We start from the raw sequence: 16850 nt of genomic DNA, 5'->3' as shown, positions 1-16850 counted from the left end.
CCAGGGTCTAGCCCTGCTGGTACAGTATCTAGACAGGCCCAGGGTGTAGTCCTGCTGGTACAGTATCTAGACAGGCCCAGGGTGTAGTCCTGCTGGTACAGTATCTAGACAGGCCCAGGTCCACCCCTGCTGGTACAGTGTCTAGACAGGCCCAGGGTCTAGCCCTGCTGGTACAGTATCTAGACAGGCCCAGGCCCACCCCTGCTGGTACAGTATCTAGACAGGCCCAGGCCCACCCCTGCTGGTACAGTATCTAGACAGGCCCAGGTCCACCCCTGCTGGTACAGTGTCTAGACAGGCCCAGGGTCTAGCCCTGCTGGTACAGTGTCTAGACAGGCCCAGGGTGTAGTCCTGCTGGTACAGTATCTAGACAGGCCCAGGGTCTAGCCCTGCTGGTACAGTATCTAGACAGGCCCAGGGTCTAGCCCTGCTGGTACAGTATCTAGACAGGCCCAGGGTGTAGCCCTGCTGGTACAGTATCTAGACAGGCCCAGGGTGTAGCCCTGCTGGTACAGTATCTAGACAGGCCCAGGGTGTAGCCCTGCTGGTACAGTATCTAGACAGGCCCAGGGTCTAGCCCCGCTGGTACAGTATCTAGACAGGCCCAGGGTCTAGCCCTGCTGGTACAGTATCTAGATAGGCCCAGGGTCTACCCCTGCTGGTACAGTGTCTAGACAGGCCCAGGGTGTAGTCCTGCTGGTACAGTATCTAGACAGGCCCAGGGTCTAGCCCTGCTGGTACAGTATCTAGACAGGCCCAGGGTCTAGCCCTGCTGGTACAGTATCTAGACAGGCCCAGGGTCTAGCCCTGCTGGTACAGTATCTAGACAGGCCCAGGTCCACCCCTGCTGGTACAGTGTCTAGACAGGCCCAGGGTCTAGCCCTGCTGGTACAGTATCTAGACAGGCCCAGGGTCTAGTCCTGCTGGTACAGTATCTAGACAGGCCCAGGGTGTAGTCCTGCTGGTACAGTATCTAGACAGGCCCAGGGTGTAGCCCTGCTGGTACAGTATCTAGACAGGCCCAGGGTCTAGCCCTGCTGGTACAGTATCTAGACAGGCCCAGGGTCTAGCCCTGCTGGTACAGTATCTAGACAGGCCCAGGCCCACCCCTGCTGGTACTGTATCTAGACAGGCCCAGGCCCACCCCTGCTGGTACTGTATCTAGACAGGCCCAGGGTCTAGTCCTGCTGGTACAGTATCTAGACAGGCCCAGGTCCACCCCTGCTGGTACAGTGTCTAGACAGGCCCAGGGTCTAGCCCTGCTGGTACAGTATCTAGACAGGCCCAGGGTGTAGCCCTGCTGGTACAGTATCTAGACAGGCCCAGGGTGTAGCCCTGCTGGTACAGTATCTAGACAGGCCCAGGGTCTAGCCCTGCTGGTACAGTATCTAGACAGGCCCAGGGTCTAGCCCTGCTGGTACAGTATCTAGACAGGCCCAGGGTCTAGCCCTGCTGGTACAGTATCTAGACAGGCCCAGGGTCTAGCCCTGCTGGTACAGTATCTAGACAGGCCCAGGGTCTAGCCCTGCTGGTACAGTATCTAGACAGGCCCAGGTCCTAGCCCTGCTGGTACAGTGTCTAGACAGGCCCAGGGTCTAGCCCTGCTGGTACAGTATCTAGACAGGCCCAGGGTGTAGTCCTGCTGGTACAGTATCTAGACAGGCCCAGGGTCTAGCCCTGCTGGTACAGTATCTAGACAGGCCCAGGGTCTAGCCCTGCTGGTACAGTATCTAGACAGGCCCAGGGTGTAGCCCTGCTGGTACAGTATCTAGACAGGCCCAGGCCCACCCCTGCTGGTACAGTGTCTAGACAGGCCCAGGGTCTAGTCCTGCTGGTACAGTATCTAGACAGGCCCAGGGTGTAGCCCTGCTGGTACAGTATCTAGACAGGCCCAGGGTCTAGCCCCGCTGGTACAGTATCTAGACAGGCCCAGGTCTAGCCCTGCTGGTACAGTGTCTAGACAGGCCCAGGGTCTAGACCCGCTGGTACAGTATCTAGACAGGCCCAGGTCCACCCCTGCTGGTACAGTATCTAGACAGGCCCAGGGTCTAGCCCCGCTGGTACAGTATCTAGACAGGCCCAGGGTGTAGCCCTGCTGGTACAGTATCTAGACAGGCCCAGGGTCTAGCCCTGCTGGTACAGTATCTAGACAGGCCCAGGGTGTAGCCCTGCTGGTACAGTATCTAGACAGGCCCAGGGTCTAGTCCTGCTGGTACAGTATCTAGACAGGCCCAGGGTCTAGTCCTGCTGGTACAGTATCTAGACAGGCCCAGGGTCTAGTCCTGCTGGTACAGTATCTAGACAGGCCCAGGTCTCACCTTTCCTTTCCTCAGTGCGTTGTAGATGTCTTTGTACTGTTGGAACTTCTCCAGCTCAGCTTTGACCAGAACCTGTCTGATGTGCATCACCTCTTCTACTGTTAGAGCCAGACACTCTACAGGGTAGCAGAAGTCCTCCTGAAATAACACACAGACAGAGACAGACAGAGAGAGACGGACAGACAGAGAGAGAGGGACAGAGACAGAGAGAGACACACAGAGACAGAGAGAGACACACAGACAGAGCGAGACGGACAGACAGACAGAGCGAGAGAGAGGGACAGAGAGACACACAGACAGAGTGAGAGAGAGGGACAGAGACAGAGAGAGGGACAGAGACAGAGAGAGACACACAGACAGAGTGAGAGAGAGGGACAGAGACAGAGAGAGACACACAGAGAGAGTGAGAGAGAGGGACAGAGACAGAGCGAGAGAGAGGGACAGAGACAGAGAGAGAGACAGAGACAGAGAGAGACGGACAGACAGAGCGAGAGAGAGGGACAGACAGAGACGGACAGACAGAGCGAGAGAGAGGGACAGAGACAGAGAGAGACGGACAGACAGAGCGAGAGAGAGAGGGACAGACAGAGACGGACAGACAGAGCGAGAGAGAGGGACAGAGACAGAGAGAGACGGACAGACAGAGCGAGAGAGAGGGACAGAGACAGAGAGAGACGGACAGACAGAGCGAGAGAGAGGGACAGACAGAGACGGACAGACAGAGCGAGAGAGAGGGACAGAGACAGAGAGAGACGGACAGACAGAGCGAGAGAGAGGGACAGAGACAGAGAGAGACGGACAGACAGAGCGAGAGAGAGGGACAGAGAGAGACGGACAGTTAGCTGATTAGCTTTAACAAAGTAGCCTGAGTACATTTGAGTAATTTAGCAGATGCTTTTATCCAGAGCAACTTACAATTTGTGCTTTCATCTTAAAAGAGCAAGCTGGGACAACACAAACAGGTGTGGATACCAGGCTATTATCTGTTTGTGCCATCATGCCAAACAGGTGTGGGAACCAGGCTGTTATCTGTTTGTGCCATCATGCCAAACAGGTGTGGGAACCAGGCTATTGTCTGTTTGTGCCATCATGCCAAACAGGTGTGGGAACCAGGCTGTTATCTGTTTGTGCCATCATGCCAAACAGATGTGGATACCAGGCTATTGTCTGTTTGTGCCATCATGCCAAACTGATGTGGGAACCAGGCTATTGTCTGTTTGTGCCATCATGCCAAACAGGTGTGGATACCAGGCTATTGTCTGTTTGTGCCATCATGCCAAACAGATGTGGATACCAGGCTATTGTCTGTTTGTGCCATCATGCCAAACAGATGTGGATACCATGCTATTGTCTGTTTGTGCCATCATGCCAAACATATGTGGGAACCAGGCTATTGTCTGTTTGTGCCATCATGCCAAACAGGTGTGGGAACCAGGCTGTTATCTGTTTGTGCCATCATGCCAAACAGATGTGGATACCAGACTATTGTCTGTTTGTGCCATCATGCCAAACAGGTGTGGGAACCAGGCTATTGTCTGTTTGTGCCATCATGCCAAACAGGTGTGGGAACCAGGCTGTTATCAAAGCTCCATGACCAATGGAAAGGAAACATGCCATAGAGGAGTTGCACCTTTATTCTGACAGCATGAAAATGAGGCGATCACATTAAAAGTGAAAATGATCTTTAAAGAATCTAAAAGTGAACCTCCAGCCCAACAGCACAGGATGATGATGATGTTGGTTACCACGGAAACAGGAGACAAAACCATTGTTGAAGCATGCAGTTCAATTTCCCACGCCACCTCACCCGTTACCACGCCACCTCACCCGTTACCACGCCACCCGTTACCACGCCACCCGTTACCACGCCACCCGTTACCACGCCACCCGTTACCACGCCACCCGTTACCACGCCACCCGTTACCACGCCACCCGTTACCACGCCACCTCACCCGCTACCACGCCACCTCACCCGTTACCACGCCACCTCACCCGCTACCACGCCACCTCACCCGCTACCGCGCCACCTCACCCGCTACCGCGCCACCTCACCCGCTACCGCGCCACCTCACCCGTTACCGCGCCACCTCACCCGTTACCGCGCCACCTCACCCGTTACCGCGCCACCTCACCCGTTACCGCGCCACCTCACCCGTTACCGCGCCACCTCACCCGTTACCACACCACCTCACCCGTTACCGCGCCACCCGCTACGTTACCGCGCCACCTCACCCGTTACCGCGCCACCTCACCCGCTACCGCGCCACCTCACCCGTTACCACGCCACCCGTTACGTTACCGCGCCACCTCACCCGCTACCGCGCCACCCGTTACCGCGCCACCCGTTACCGCGCCACCCGTTACCGCGCCACCCGTTACCGCGCCACCCGTTACGTTAACACGCCACCCGTTACCGCGCGGTACACCCGTTACCGCGCCACCAGCATGATATTACTCCCAGGGAGCACACAGAGCAGACTGATGATGATGATGATGAAGATGAGCAACACAGCAGCTCTGAGCCCATCTCAACACCCAGTGAGTCATGTGGTTAGTTGGAGTGTATAAAGTCTAAAATGTGTTCCCAAGCCATGTCAGTTTTAACACTATAAGTTGCATTAGGTGATCATTGATGACGTCATTGTGTGCGTCCAGGTCATCTTTTATTTGCAGTCTGGGGTCCAATAATCTCTGAATGCTGCTGTATGATACATCAACGTGGTGATGACCTGGACGGCATCCAGAGTTATTCTGAGAGGAGTGACATAATACATCCACGACGTACCACCTTAGCACCACTGCTGGGGGCCGGGTTTTCCACCTGACGTAAAGGAAATAAAACAGTTCAGTAGAACTCATTGGAGCACTGACTTCTCCTCCAGAACACCCTTCTATCAGCCTCACCATAATAACACCCTTCTATCAGCCTCACCATAATAACACCCTTCTATCAGCCTCACCATAATAACACCCTTCTATCAGCCTCACCATAATAACACCCTTCTATCAGCCTCTGGAGACGCCACATTCACCATAATAACACCATTACACACACACACACACACACACACACACACACACACACACACACACACACACACACACACACACACACACACACACACACACACACACACACACACACACACACACACACATACATACTAAAGCATGTGGACCCCCTTCAAATTAGTGGATTCTATTTCAGCCACACCTTTTGCTGACAGGTGTATAAAATCAAGAACACAGCCATGCAATCTCCGTAGACAAACATTGGCAGTAGAATGGCCCTTACTGAAGAGCTCAGTGACTTTCAACGTGGCACCGTCATTGGATGTCACCTTTCCAAACAAGTCAGTTTGTGAAATATCTTCCCTGCTAGAGCTGCCCCCCGGTCAACTGTAAGTGCTGTTATTGTGAAGTGGAAACATCTAGGAGCAACAACGGCTCAGCCGCGAAGTGGTAGGCTACACAAGTTCCCAGAACGGTACTGCCGAGTGCTGAAGCACGTAGCCCGTAAAAATCGTCTGTCCTCAGTTGCAACACTCACTACCGAGTTTCAAACTGCCTCTGGAAGCAACGTCAGCACAATAACTGTTGGTCGGGAGCTTCATGAAATGGGTTTCCGTAGTCGAGCAGCAGCACACAAGCCTAAGAGGGAGAGCGAGAATAGAGGGAGAATATAGAGAGAAGAGAGGGAGAGGAGAGATCGAATGGAGAGAATATGAGAGAGTGGAGGGATAATATAGGGAGAATGAGATGATAAGGCTCTGAAGGTGGAAAAGGTGGAGAGGTGGAAGGTGGAGAGATGACAAGGTAGGTAGTTGGTTCTGAAGGTGGCGAGATGATAAGGTAGGTAGGTAGTTCTGAAGGTTGGACTTTCTGCTACACCTTTCCCAGAAACACCTCTTTCTCTCTCTCTCTCTAGGAGAGTGAACCATCTGGGCTAATTCAGATGAATCATATTATATGAGAGATTACTCTTTTCTGTTTGTATACTCCATCACTGTGCAGCACAGGAGGTTGGTGGCACCTTAAAGGGGAATGGAAACACCTTAGGAAGTAAATCTAAGCAAAGAGATGTATTAAATCCACTAATACTAAACATGTGCATTTAACATAAAAAAACATCTCTATATTTACTAATTTGATCGTCAACAAGGTTTATTTGAGCTATGGTCAGCGTCATTTTAAATTGCCATAGTAACGACTCACGCCAGTGCGTCACTGGCAGGAAACAGTAAAGTGTCAATGGTATTGAGTTTTCACACGGAGAGTGAATCGAAAGAGAGAGTGAGGTTTAGGACAACGAAGATGGCAACAAAACGTAGTAATTCAAACATTAACTGTATAAATTCCCTCGGTAAGCTACCATCGGCTGCCCAACGACCCACAACGTCTGAAGAAGTGGCTCCATGTCCTGAAGAGGAAGGACGTGTAAGCTCGAGCTAACAGGATCTGCAGCCAGCACTTCACGGAGGAAGGGCACTTTTGATGCGGCAACCTGGGAGTTTCCGAATGGAAAGGAGTCATAGGCCTACGTTGAAGCCCTCTGCTTGCCCCTCAATTTTCAATTTCGATGGTTATGGTGTAGGGGTTACCGACCGACCATCAACGACCGACCATCAGCAAACTGGATGCAGTCTATCACAGTGCCATCCGTTTTGTCACCAAAGCCCCATTTACTACCCACCACTGCGACCTGTACGCTCTCGTTGGCTGGCCCTCGCTTCATATTTGTCGCCAAACCCACTGGCTCCAGGTCATCTATAAGTCGTTGCTAGGTAAAGCCCCGCCTTATCTCAGCTCACTGGTCACCATAGCAGCACCCACCCGTAGCACGCGCTCCAGCAGGTATATTTCACTGGTCATCCCCAAAGCCATTTCCTCCTTTGGCCGCCTTTCCTTCCAGTTCTCTGATGCCAATGACTGGAACAAACTGCAAAAATCACTGAAGCTGGAGACTCATATCTCCCTCACTAGCTTTAAGCACCAGCTGTCAGAGCAGCTCACAGATCACTGCAGCTGTACATAGCCCATCTGTAAACAGCCCATCTATCTATCTACCTCATCCCCATACTGTATTTATTTATTTATTTATCTTGCTCCTTTGCACTCCAGTATCTCTACTTGCATATTCATCTTCTGCACATCTACCAATCCATTGTTTAATTGCTATATTGTAATTATTTCTCCACTATGGCCTACTTATTGTCTTACCTCCGTTATCCTACCTCATTTGCACACACTATATATAGACTTATTCTATTGTATTATTGACTGTTTGTTTGTTTATTCCATGTGTAACTCTGTTGTTGTTTGTGTCACACTGCTTTGCTTTATCTTGGCCAGGTTTCAGTTGTAAATGAGAACTTGTTCTCAACTGGCCTACCTGGTTAAATAAAGGACTTGTTCTCAACTGGCCCACCTGGTTAAATAAAGGACTTGTTCTCAACTGGCCTACCTGGTTAAATAAAGGTGAAATAAATTAAACATTTTAAAAAAACAACGTCGCTGACTTCGGAGTCAAGCAAAAGCCGGACTGAACAGAGGCGGCGACGCGAGTCAATGGAGCCTGAGGTAACGTTAAACCGGTCATGACTGTTGTTGACGAGGCTAGCGTTAAGACACTGGACAACTTTGTTGCAACTGTAGTTGAAGGTAACGAGCTAATTGCGTCCGAAATGTTTCGACTACAACACAGTTTCTCTCTGTACCCTTGTTGCTCCTCTGGCTGCTGTTCATCCTGGGGTTTACTGTCCCTCCATGACACACTGCCTGACCTGACCAGTACCAGGTCATTCAGCAAGTAAGTTACCTCAGAGAAACCATCTCACAGTAGGGCAGGGAGATGGGACAATATTGTTATGCCATTTGAAGCCTCATACAATGTGTTTGAAAACACGAGGCCAACCAGGTAATTGAAAACACGAGGCCAACCAGGTAATTGAAAACACGAGGCTTGACTGTCTGCAGCACACAGTAGTGTACACTATAATACCATGGAGGCTTGACTGTCTGCAGCACACAGTGTACATACCAGAGACTTGGAGCTCTGTCTGGTGGGGGCTGTGAAGGGTCGTACGCTGGTGGGGGGCTCCTTCTCAATGGAGCGTCTCCTCTGAGGGGAGGGGCGACTGTCAGGCTGGGGAGTCATGGAGATGGGCAGGAACCTAGGGGGTGCTGGAGGAGAGAGAGAAAAGACAGGCTGGAAGGACGGAGGGAACAGGCAGTTTTTATTTATTTTACATTTACCCCGTTTTCTCCCTAATTTCGTTGTATCAAATTGGTAGTTACAGGCTTGTCCCATCGCTGCAACTCCCGTACGGACTCGGGAGAGGCGAAGGTCGAGAGCCGTGCGTCCTCTGAAACACAACCCAGCCGCACTGCTTCTTGACACACTGCTCGCTTAACCCGGAAGCCAGCCGCACCAATGTGTCGGAGGAAAACACCGTACACCTGGCGACCGTGTCAGCGTGCACTGCGCACCGACCCGCCGCAGGAGTCGCTAGAGCGCGGTGGAACAAGAACATCCCTGCCGGCCAAACCCTCCTCTATCCCGGACGAAAGTAGTGCACTACATTTGACCAGGGCCCATAGGACTAAAGTAGTGCACTACATTTGACCAGGGCCCATAGGACTAAAGTAGTGCACTACATTTGACCAGGGCCCATAGGACTAAAGTAGTGCACTACATTTGACCAGGGCCCATAGGACTAAAGTAGTGCACTACATTTGACCAGGGCCCGTAGGACTAAAGTAGTGCACTAAATTTGACCAGGGCCAATAGGATTAAAGTAGTGCACTACATTTGACCAGGGCCAATAGGACTAAAGTAGTGCACTACATTTGACCAGGGCCCATAGGACTAAAGTAGTGCACTACATTTGACCAGGGCCCGTAGGACTAAAATAGTGCACTAAATTTGACCAGGGCCCGTAGGACTAAAGCAGTGCACTACTAAGAATGACAATTTAGCAGATTAACACTGGAGTGATAGATGAGCAGATGATGGTGTGTAAATAGTGATACTGGTGTGCAAAAGAGCAGAAAGTAAATAAAAACAATATGGGGATGAGGTAGGTAGATTGGGTGGGCTATTTACAGATGGACTATGTAAAGCTGCAGCGATCAGTTAGCTATTCAGATAGCTGATGTTTAATGTTTGTGAGGGAAATATAAGTCTCCAGCTTCAGCGATTTTTGCAATTCATTCCAGTCATTGGCAGCAGAGAACTGGAAGGAAAGGCGGCAAAAGGAAGTGTTGGCTTTGGAGATGACCAGTGAGATCTACCTGCTGGAGTGCATGCTACGGGTGGGTGTTGTTATCGTGACCAGTGAGCTGAGATAAGGCGGAGCTTTACTTAGCAAAGACTTATAGATGACCTGGAGCCAGTGGGTCTGGCAACGAATATGTAGTGAGGGCCAACCAACTAGAGCATTCAGGTCACAGTGGTGGGTGGTATATGGGGCTTTGGTGACAAAACGGATGGCACTGTGATAGACTGCATCCAAATTGCTGAGTAGAGTGTTGGAGGCTATTTTGTAAAAGACATGGCCGAAGTCGAGGATTGGTAGGATAGTCAGTTTTACGAGGGTGTGTTTGGCGGCGTGAGTGAAGGAGGCTTTGTTGCGTAATAGGAAGCCGATTCCAGATTTAATTTTGGATTGGAGATGTTTAATATGAGTCTGGAAGGAGAGTTTACAGTCTAGCCAGACACCCAGGTATTTGTAGTTGTCCACATATTCTAGGTCAGAACCGTCCAGAGTAGTGATGCTAGTCGGGCGGGCGGGTGCGGGCAGCGAACGGTTGAAAAGCATGCATTTAGTTTTACTTGCATTTAAGAGCAGTTGGAGGCCACGGAAGGAGTGTTGTATGGCATTGAAGCTCGTCTGGAGGTTAGTTAACACAGTGTCCAAAGAAGGGCCAGATATATACAGAATGGTGTCGTCTGCATAGAGGTGGATCAGGGAGTCACCCGCAGCAAGAGCGACATCGTTGATGTAAACAGAGAAAAGAGTCGGCCCGAGAATTGAACCCTGTGGTACCCCCATAGAGACTGCCAGAGGTCCGGACAACAGGCCCTCCGATTTGACACACTGGACTCTGTCTGAGAAGTAGTTGGTAAACCAGGAGAGGCAGTCATCTGAGAAACCAAGGCTGTTGAGTCTGCAGATAAGAATACCGTGATTGACAGAGTCGAAGGCCTTGGCCAGGTCGATGAAGACGGCTGCACAGTATTTTCTTTAATCAATGGCGGTTATGATGTCGTTTAGGACCTTGAGCGTGGCTGAGGTGCACCCGTGACCAGCTCGGAAACCGGATTGCACAGCGGAGAAGGTACGGTGGGATTCGAAATGGTCAGTGATTTGTTTATTAACTTGGCTTTCGAAGACTTTAGAAAGGCAGGGCAGGATGGATATAGGTCTGTAACAGTTTGGGTCTAGAGTGTCACCCCCTTTGAAGAGGGGGATGACCGGGACAGTTTTCCAATCTTTAGGGATCTCTGACGATACGAAAGAGGTTGAACAGATTGGTAATAGGGGTTTGAAACAATGGCGGCGGATAATTTTAGAAAGAGAGGGTCCAGATTGCCTAGCCTAGCTAATTTGTACGGGTCCAGGTTTTGCAGCTCTTTCAGAACATCTGCTATCTGGATTTGGGTAAAGAAGAAGTTGGGGAGGCTTGGGCAAGTAACTGCGGGAGGTGCGGAGCTGTTGGCCGGGAAGCCAGGAGGAAAGCATGGCCAGCCGTAGAGACTTGGTGGGTGGGTTCGATGTGCTAGGGCATCAGTGTGTGTTTGGCTCTCTACCCGTTTGACTGTATTGTCTGTATAATCTTTCATATGTCAAATTTAAAAAAAACTTGTTAAAAACAGTAGCACACCATTTAGGATGCAGCCTTAGTTTTCTATACCTCGGGAGCCTTCAAAGAGTGGAGGGATCTAGTGTACTAGTTCGTATTCATGATTGGTGTTATGAAATGTCTGGAAATGTACTTTTTCCATGTAATAATGTGTATGTTTATGTGGAATATGTAACAGTTTTACGAATTCAGTGAAAACATAATAAATACAACTTTCAAAAAAGCAACAAAAAGAGAGTGAAGAGAGTATCTTACTGTTCTTCCCCAGGACAGATTCAGGAGACGAGGCGTCCAAAATGGATGTCGACAAACTGGAGGAGCTGTGACTGGACTCATCCTGTTAATGAGGAGATATACATGACTGATGTAGGCATAGACACCCCCATTAGAAACAGACTAACCTGCTGTTACAACTTGGATAGTAAGGAATGTGCAGTAGTTTCTGGATGTGGGCTCGATGAAGGAACATATACATTTGTCTCTCTGTGAAAGTCAATAGCTTTCTTGACCAGAAGACTCTTGGTCGACCAAGATTTTCTTTTGTTGTTGTAGGGGACAGCCGTCATGCGTGGATAGAATGTGATTGTTTGTGTCTTGTTCCATACATCACAAATAAAAGCCTCTTTTACAACGAGGAGTACAAGAAAGATCTTTTTAAAATGTGTAATTTTCCATATATAGACACATCCTATGTGTTTTAAATCAAACCAACTACACTGCTCCAAAAAAATAAAGGGAACACTTAAACAACACAATGTAACTCCAAGTCAATCACACTTCTGTGAAATCAAACTGTCCACTTAGGAAGCAACACTGATTGACAATAAATTTCACATGCTGTTGTGCAAATGGAATAGACAACAGGTGGAAATTATACGCAATTAGCAAGACACCCCCAATAAAGGAGTGGTTCGGCAGGTGGTTACCACAGACCACTTCTCAGTTCTTATGCTTCCTGGCTGATGTTTTGGTCACTTTTGAATGCTGGCGGTGCTTTCACTCTAGTGGTAGCATGAGACGGAGTCTACAACCCACACAAGTGGCTCAGGTAGTGCAGCTCATTCAGGATGGCACATCAATGCGAGCTGTGGCAAGAAAGTTGCTGTGTCTGTCAGAGTAGTGTCCAGAGCATGGAGGCACTACCAGGAGACAGGCCAGTACATCAGGAGACGTGGAGGAGGCCGTAGGAGGGCAACAACCCAGCAGCAGGACCGCTACTTCCGCCTTTGTGCAAGGAGGAGCAGGAGGAGCACTGCCAGAGCCCTGCAAAATGACCTCCAGCAGGCCACAAATGTGCATGTGTCTGCTCAAACGGTCAGAAACAGACTCCATGAGGGTGGTATGAGGGCCCGACGTCCACAGGTGGGGGTTGTGCTTACAGCCCAACACCATGCAGGACGTTTGGCATTTGCCAGAGAACACCAAGATTGGCAAATTTGCCACTGGCGCCCTATGCTCTTCACAGATGAAGCAGGTTCACTCTGAGCACATGTGACAGACGTGACAGAGTCTGGAGACGCCGTGGAGAACGTTCTGCTGCCTGCAACATCCTCCAGCATGACCGGTTTGGTGGTGGGTCAGTCATGGTGTGGGGTGGCATTTCTTTGGGGGGCCGCACAGCCCTCCATGTGCTCGCCAGAGGTAGCCTGACTGCCATTAGGTACCGAGATGAGATCCTCAGACCCCTTGTGAGACCATATGCTGGTGCGGTTGGCCCTGGGTTCCTCCTAATGCAAGACAATGCTAGACCTCATGTGGCTGGAGTGTGTCAGCAGTTCCTGCAAGAGGAAGGCATTGATGCTATGGACTGGCCCACCCGTTCCCCAGACCTGAATCCAACTGAGCACATCTGGGACATCATGTCTCGCTCCATCCACCAACGCCACGTTGCACCACAGACTGTCCAGGAGTTGGCGGATGCTTTAGCCAGGTCTGGGAGGAGATCCCTCAGGAGACCATCCGCCACCTCATCAGGAGCATGCCCAGGCATTGTAGGGAGGTCATACAGGCACGTGGAGGCAACACACACTACTGAGTCTCATTTTGACTTGTTTTAAGGACATTACATCAAAGTAGGATCAGCCTGTAGTGTGTTTTTACACTTTAATTTTGAGTGTGACTCCAAATCCAGACCTCCATGGGTTGATAAACTGGATTTCCATTGATTATTTTTGTGTGATTTTGTTGTCAGCACATTCAACTATGTAAAGAAAAAAGTATTTAATAAGATTATTTCATTCATTCAGATCTAGGATGTGTTATTTTAGTGTTCCCTTTATTTTTTTGAGCAGTATATATTCACTGAGCTTGTCTGATGCTTTAAGCACACAGTTTGATGAAATAAATTTAAAAAAACAGCGAGTGACTGACTAGCACCCGCTGTCTCTCTCTCCTCCCTGCTGCAGGTGACCACCACAGAACATCAGTGTGTATAGTGCTGTCTGTCTCTCTCTCTCTCTCTGTCCGTGTTGCTGAAACTAACATAATCACAGCCATTTCTGACTGGAAAGTACTCTCTAATTTGTTTTGGAAAAACATTCCCTATTCCCTCAACCTTTGCTCTCTTTACGTGACACGTATGCATCGCATACACATTACCAAAGCCCCCATTTGCACTTGACTAGTATTACTAGAAATGTAGGTTATGTAATTATGTAACTATTGCATCTTGCCTATGCCGCTCGGTCATCGCTCATCCATATATTTATAAACTCAGCAAAAACATAAACGTCCTCTCACTGTCAACTGCGTTTATTTTCAGCAAACTTCACGTGTAAATATTTCTATGAACATAATAACAAGATTCAACAACAGACAAACTGAACAAGTTCCACAGACACGTGACTAATAAATTGAATAGTGTGTCCCTGAACAAAGGAAGGATACCACATGAGGGAGGAGGATGTCTTCCCTGTAACGCACAGCGTTGAGATTGCCTGCAATGACAACAAGGTCAGTCCCATGATGCTGTGACACACCGCCCCAGACCATGACGGACCCTCCACCTCCAAAAATCAATCCCGCTCCAGAGTACAGGCCTCGGTTTAACGCTCATTCCTTTGACGATAAACGCGAATCCGACCATCACCCCTGGTGAGACAAAACCGCGACTTGTCAGTGAAGAGAACTTTTTGCCAGTCCTGTCTAGTCCAGCGACGGTGGGTTTGTGCCCATAGGTGACGTTGTTACTGGTGAGGACCTGCCTTACAACAGGCCTACAATCCCTCAGTCCAGCCTCTCTCAGCCTATGGTGGACAGTCTGAGCACTGATGGAGGGATTGTGCGTTCCTGGTGTAACTCTGGCAGTTGTTGTTGCCATCCTGTACCTGTCCCGCAGGTGTGATGTTCGGATGTGCCGATCCTGTGCAGGTGTTGTTACATGTGGTCTGCCACTGCGAGGACGATCAGCTGTCAGTCCTGTCTCCCTGTAGCGCTGTCTTAGGCGTCTCACAGTACGGACATTGCAATTTATTGCCCTGGCCACATCTGCAGTCTTCATGCCTCCTTGCAGCATGCCTAATGCACGTTCACGCAGATGAGCAGGGTCCCTGGGCATCTTTCTTATGGTGTTTTTCAGAGTCAGTAGAAAGGCCTCTTTAGTGTCCTAAGTTGTCATAACTGTGACCTTAATTGCCTACCGTCTGTAAGCTGTTAGTGTCTTAACGACCGTTCCACAGGTGCATGTTCATTAATTGTTTATGGTTCATTGAACAAGCACGGGAAACAGTGTTTAAACCCTTTACAATGAAGATCTGTGAAGTTATTTGGATTTTTATGAATTATCTTTGAAAGACAGGGTCCTGAAAAAGGGATATTTCTTTTTTTGCTGAGTTTATGTACATATTCCATCCCTTTAGATTTGTGTGTATTAGGGAGTTGTTGTGGAATTGTTAAATTACTTGTTAGATATTACTGCACTGTCTAGAAGCACAAGCATTTCGCTACACTCGCATGAACATCTGCTAACCATGTGTATGTGAACAATAAAGCTGGATTTAATTTGACTCCAGAATGTCCCTTATTCCAGAAGACAATTCAGACGGGATTTGTATTTTTTTCCCTAAACTGTAATTCTTATTTTTTCCAATAAATTGAGAGTTATGGAACTCCAGGAGGCCTGGAGGTTTTTAATTCTAGACGTGAAAATACAGTATTTCAAAATGTCCAGGGCCACACGGATAACTCCAGCTCCCAAGTTTCTAAACCATAGCAAACTATCTTTCCTATAGTGTGGCCAGAATATTTCAATTGAGGAAGTGTGATCATAATCATTAGGATATTTTACGCCCCGCAGTACGTCCTAAATGCCCCCCAGCCGTCAGATGTGAGCTAAACAATGCACTTATTTGTTATTTTATTTATTAGGGAAGGCAGCAGCTACTCTTCCTGAGGTCCAAACACACCAAAACTCCCACATTACATATAAAACAAGATGAACTATGTTTTAACTGAATGAACTAAAGATGAAACAGTGAACTGTTTGTACTGAACATCATATAACATCCCTAAAGCACCACATGTCCACAGCATGTTCAATACCACCATACAACAATATCACCATGTGTGTATGAATGTGTCTGTACCTTTAAGCTTTGTGTGTGTGTGTGTGTGTGTGTGTGTGTGTGTGTGTCTGTGTGTCTGTGTGTCTGTGTGTGTGTGTGTGTGTGTGTGTGTGTGTGTCTCTTCACAGTCCCCGCTGTTCCATAAGGTGTATTTTTATCTGTTTATTAAATCTGATTCTACTGCTGCATCAGTTACTTGATGTGGAATAGAGTTCCATGTAGTCATGGCTCTATGTAGTACTGTGCTCCTCCCATAGTCTGTTCTGGACTTGGGGACTGTGAAGAGACCTCTTGTGGCATGTCGTGGGGTATGCATTAGAGGTCGACCGATTATGATTTTTCAACGCCAATACCGATTATTGGAGGCTCAAAAAAGCCGGTACTGATTAATCGGCCTATATATATATATATATATATATATATATAGTTATTATAGGACTATTTCTCTCTATACCATTTGTATTTCATATACCTTTGACTATTGGATGTTCTAATAGGTACTTTAGTATTGCCAGCCTAATCTCGGGAGTTGATAGGCTTGAAGTCATAAACAGCGTAATGCTTGAAGCACAGCGAAGAGGAAAGTGCTGTTTGAATGAATGCTTACGAGCCTACTGCTGCCTACCACCGCTCAGACTGCTCTATCAAATATCAAATCATAGACTTAATTATAATATAATAACACACAGAAATACGAGCCTTAGGTCATTAATATGGTCAAATCCGGAAACTATCATTTAGAAAACAAAACGTTTATTCTTTCAGTGAAATACGTAACCGTTCTGTATTTTATTTAACGGGTGGCATCCCTAAGTCTAAATATTGCTGTTACGTCATAATTCTGTACAATTCTGGCAAATTAATTACGGTCTTTGTTAGGAAGAAATGGTCTTCACACAATTCGCAAGAGCCAGGCGGCCCAAACTGCTGCATATACCGTGACTCTGCTTGCACAAAACGCAAGAGAAGTGACACAATTTCCCTAGTTAAAAGAAATTCATGTTAGCAGGCAATATTAACTAAATATGCAGGTTTAAAAATATATACTTGTGTATTGATTTTAAAGAAAGGCATTGATGTTTATGGTTAGGTACATTGGTGCAAC

The 16850-nt window shown here is 48.4% G+C and overlaps 1 protein-coding gene across 4 annotated transcripts in view; it reads right to left on the bottom strand.

The window, feature by feature from the left end:
- LOC106589129 (protein spire homolog 1) overlaps positions 1-16850 on the bottom strand; it is a 111473-nt gene that overhangs the window by 11949 nt on the left and 82674 nt on the right. For 3 of the 4 annotated variants that reach the window (XM_014178832.2, XM_045709470.1, XM_045709472.1), the window contains 3 exons: positions 11439-11520; positions 8359-8501; positions 2319-2456 (listed from right to left, as the gene is read on the bottom strand). In XM_014178832.2, the coding sequence (XP_014034307.1) occupies positions 2319-2456; positions 8359-8501; positions 11439-11520 (363 nt within the window). The remainder of the gene's footprint in view (positions 1-2318; positions 2457-8358; positions 8502-11438; positions 11521-16850) is intronic. The other variant, XM_045709471.1, reaches the window with a different exon arrangement.

The sequence above is a fragment of the Salmo salar genome, chromosome ssa27 (genome assembly GCF_905237065.1).
Source record: "Salmo salar chromosome ssa27, Ssal_v3.1, whole genome shotgun sequence".
Taxonomy (NCBI): Eukaryota; Metazoa; Chordata; class Actinopteri; order Salmoniformes; family Salmonidae; genus Salmo; species Salmo salar.
The sequence above is the reverse complement of the archived record's forward strand: the minus strand, read 5'-3'. Positions and strand labels throughout refer to the sequence as shown.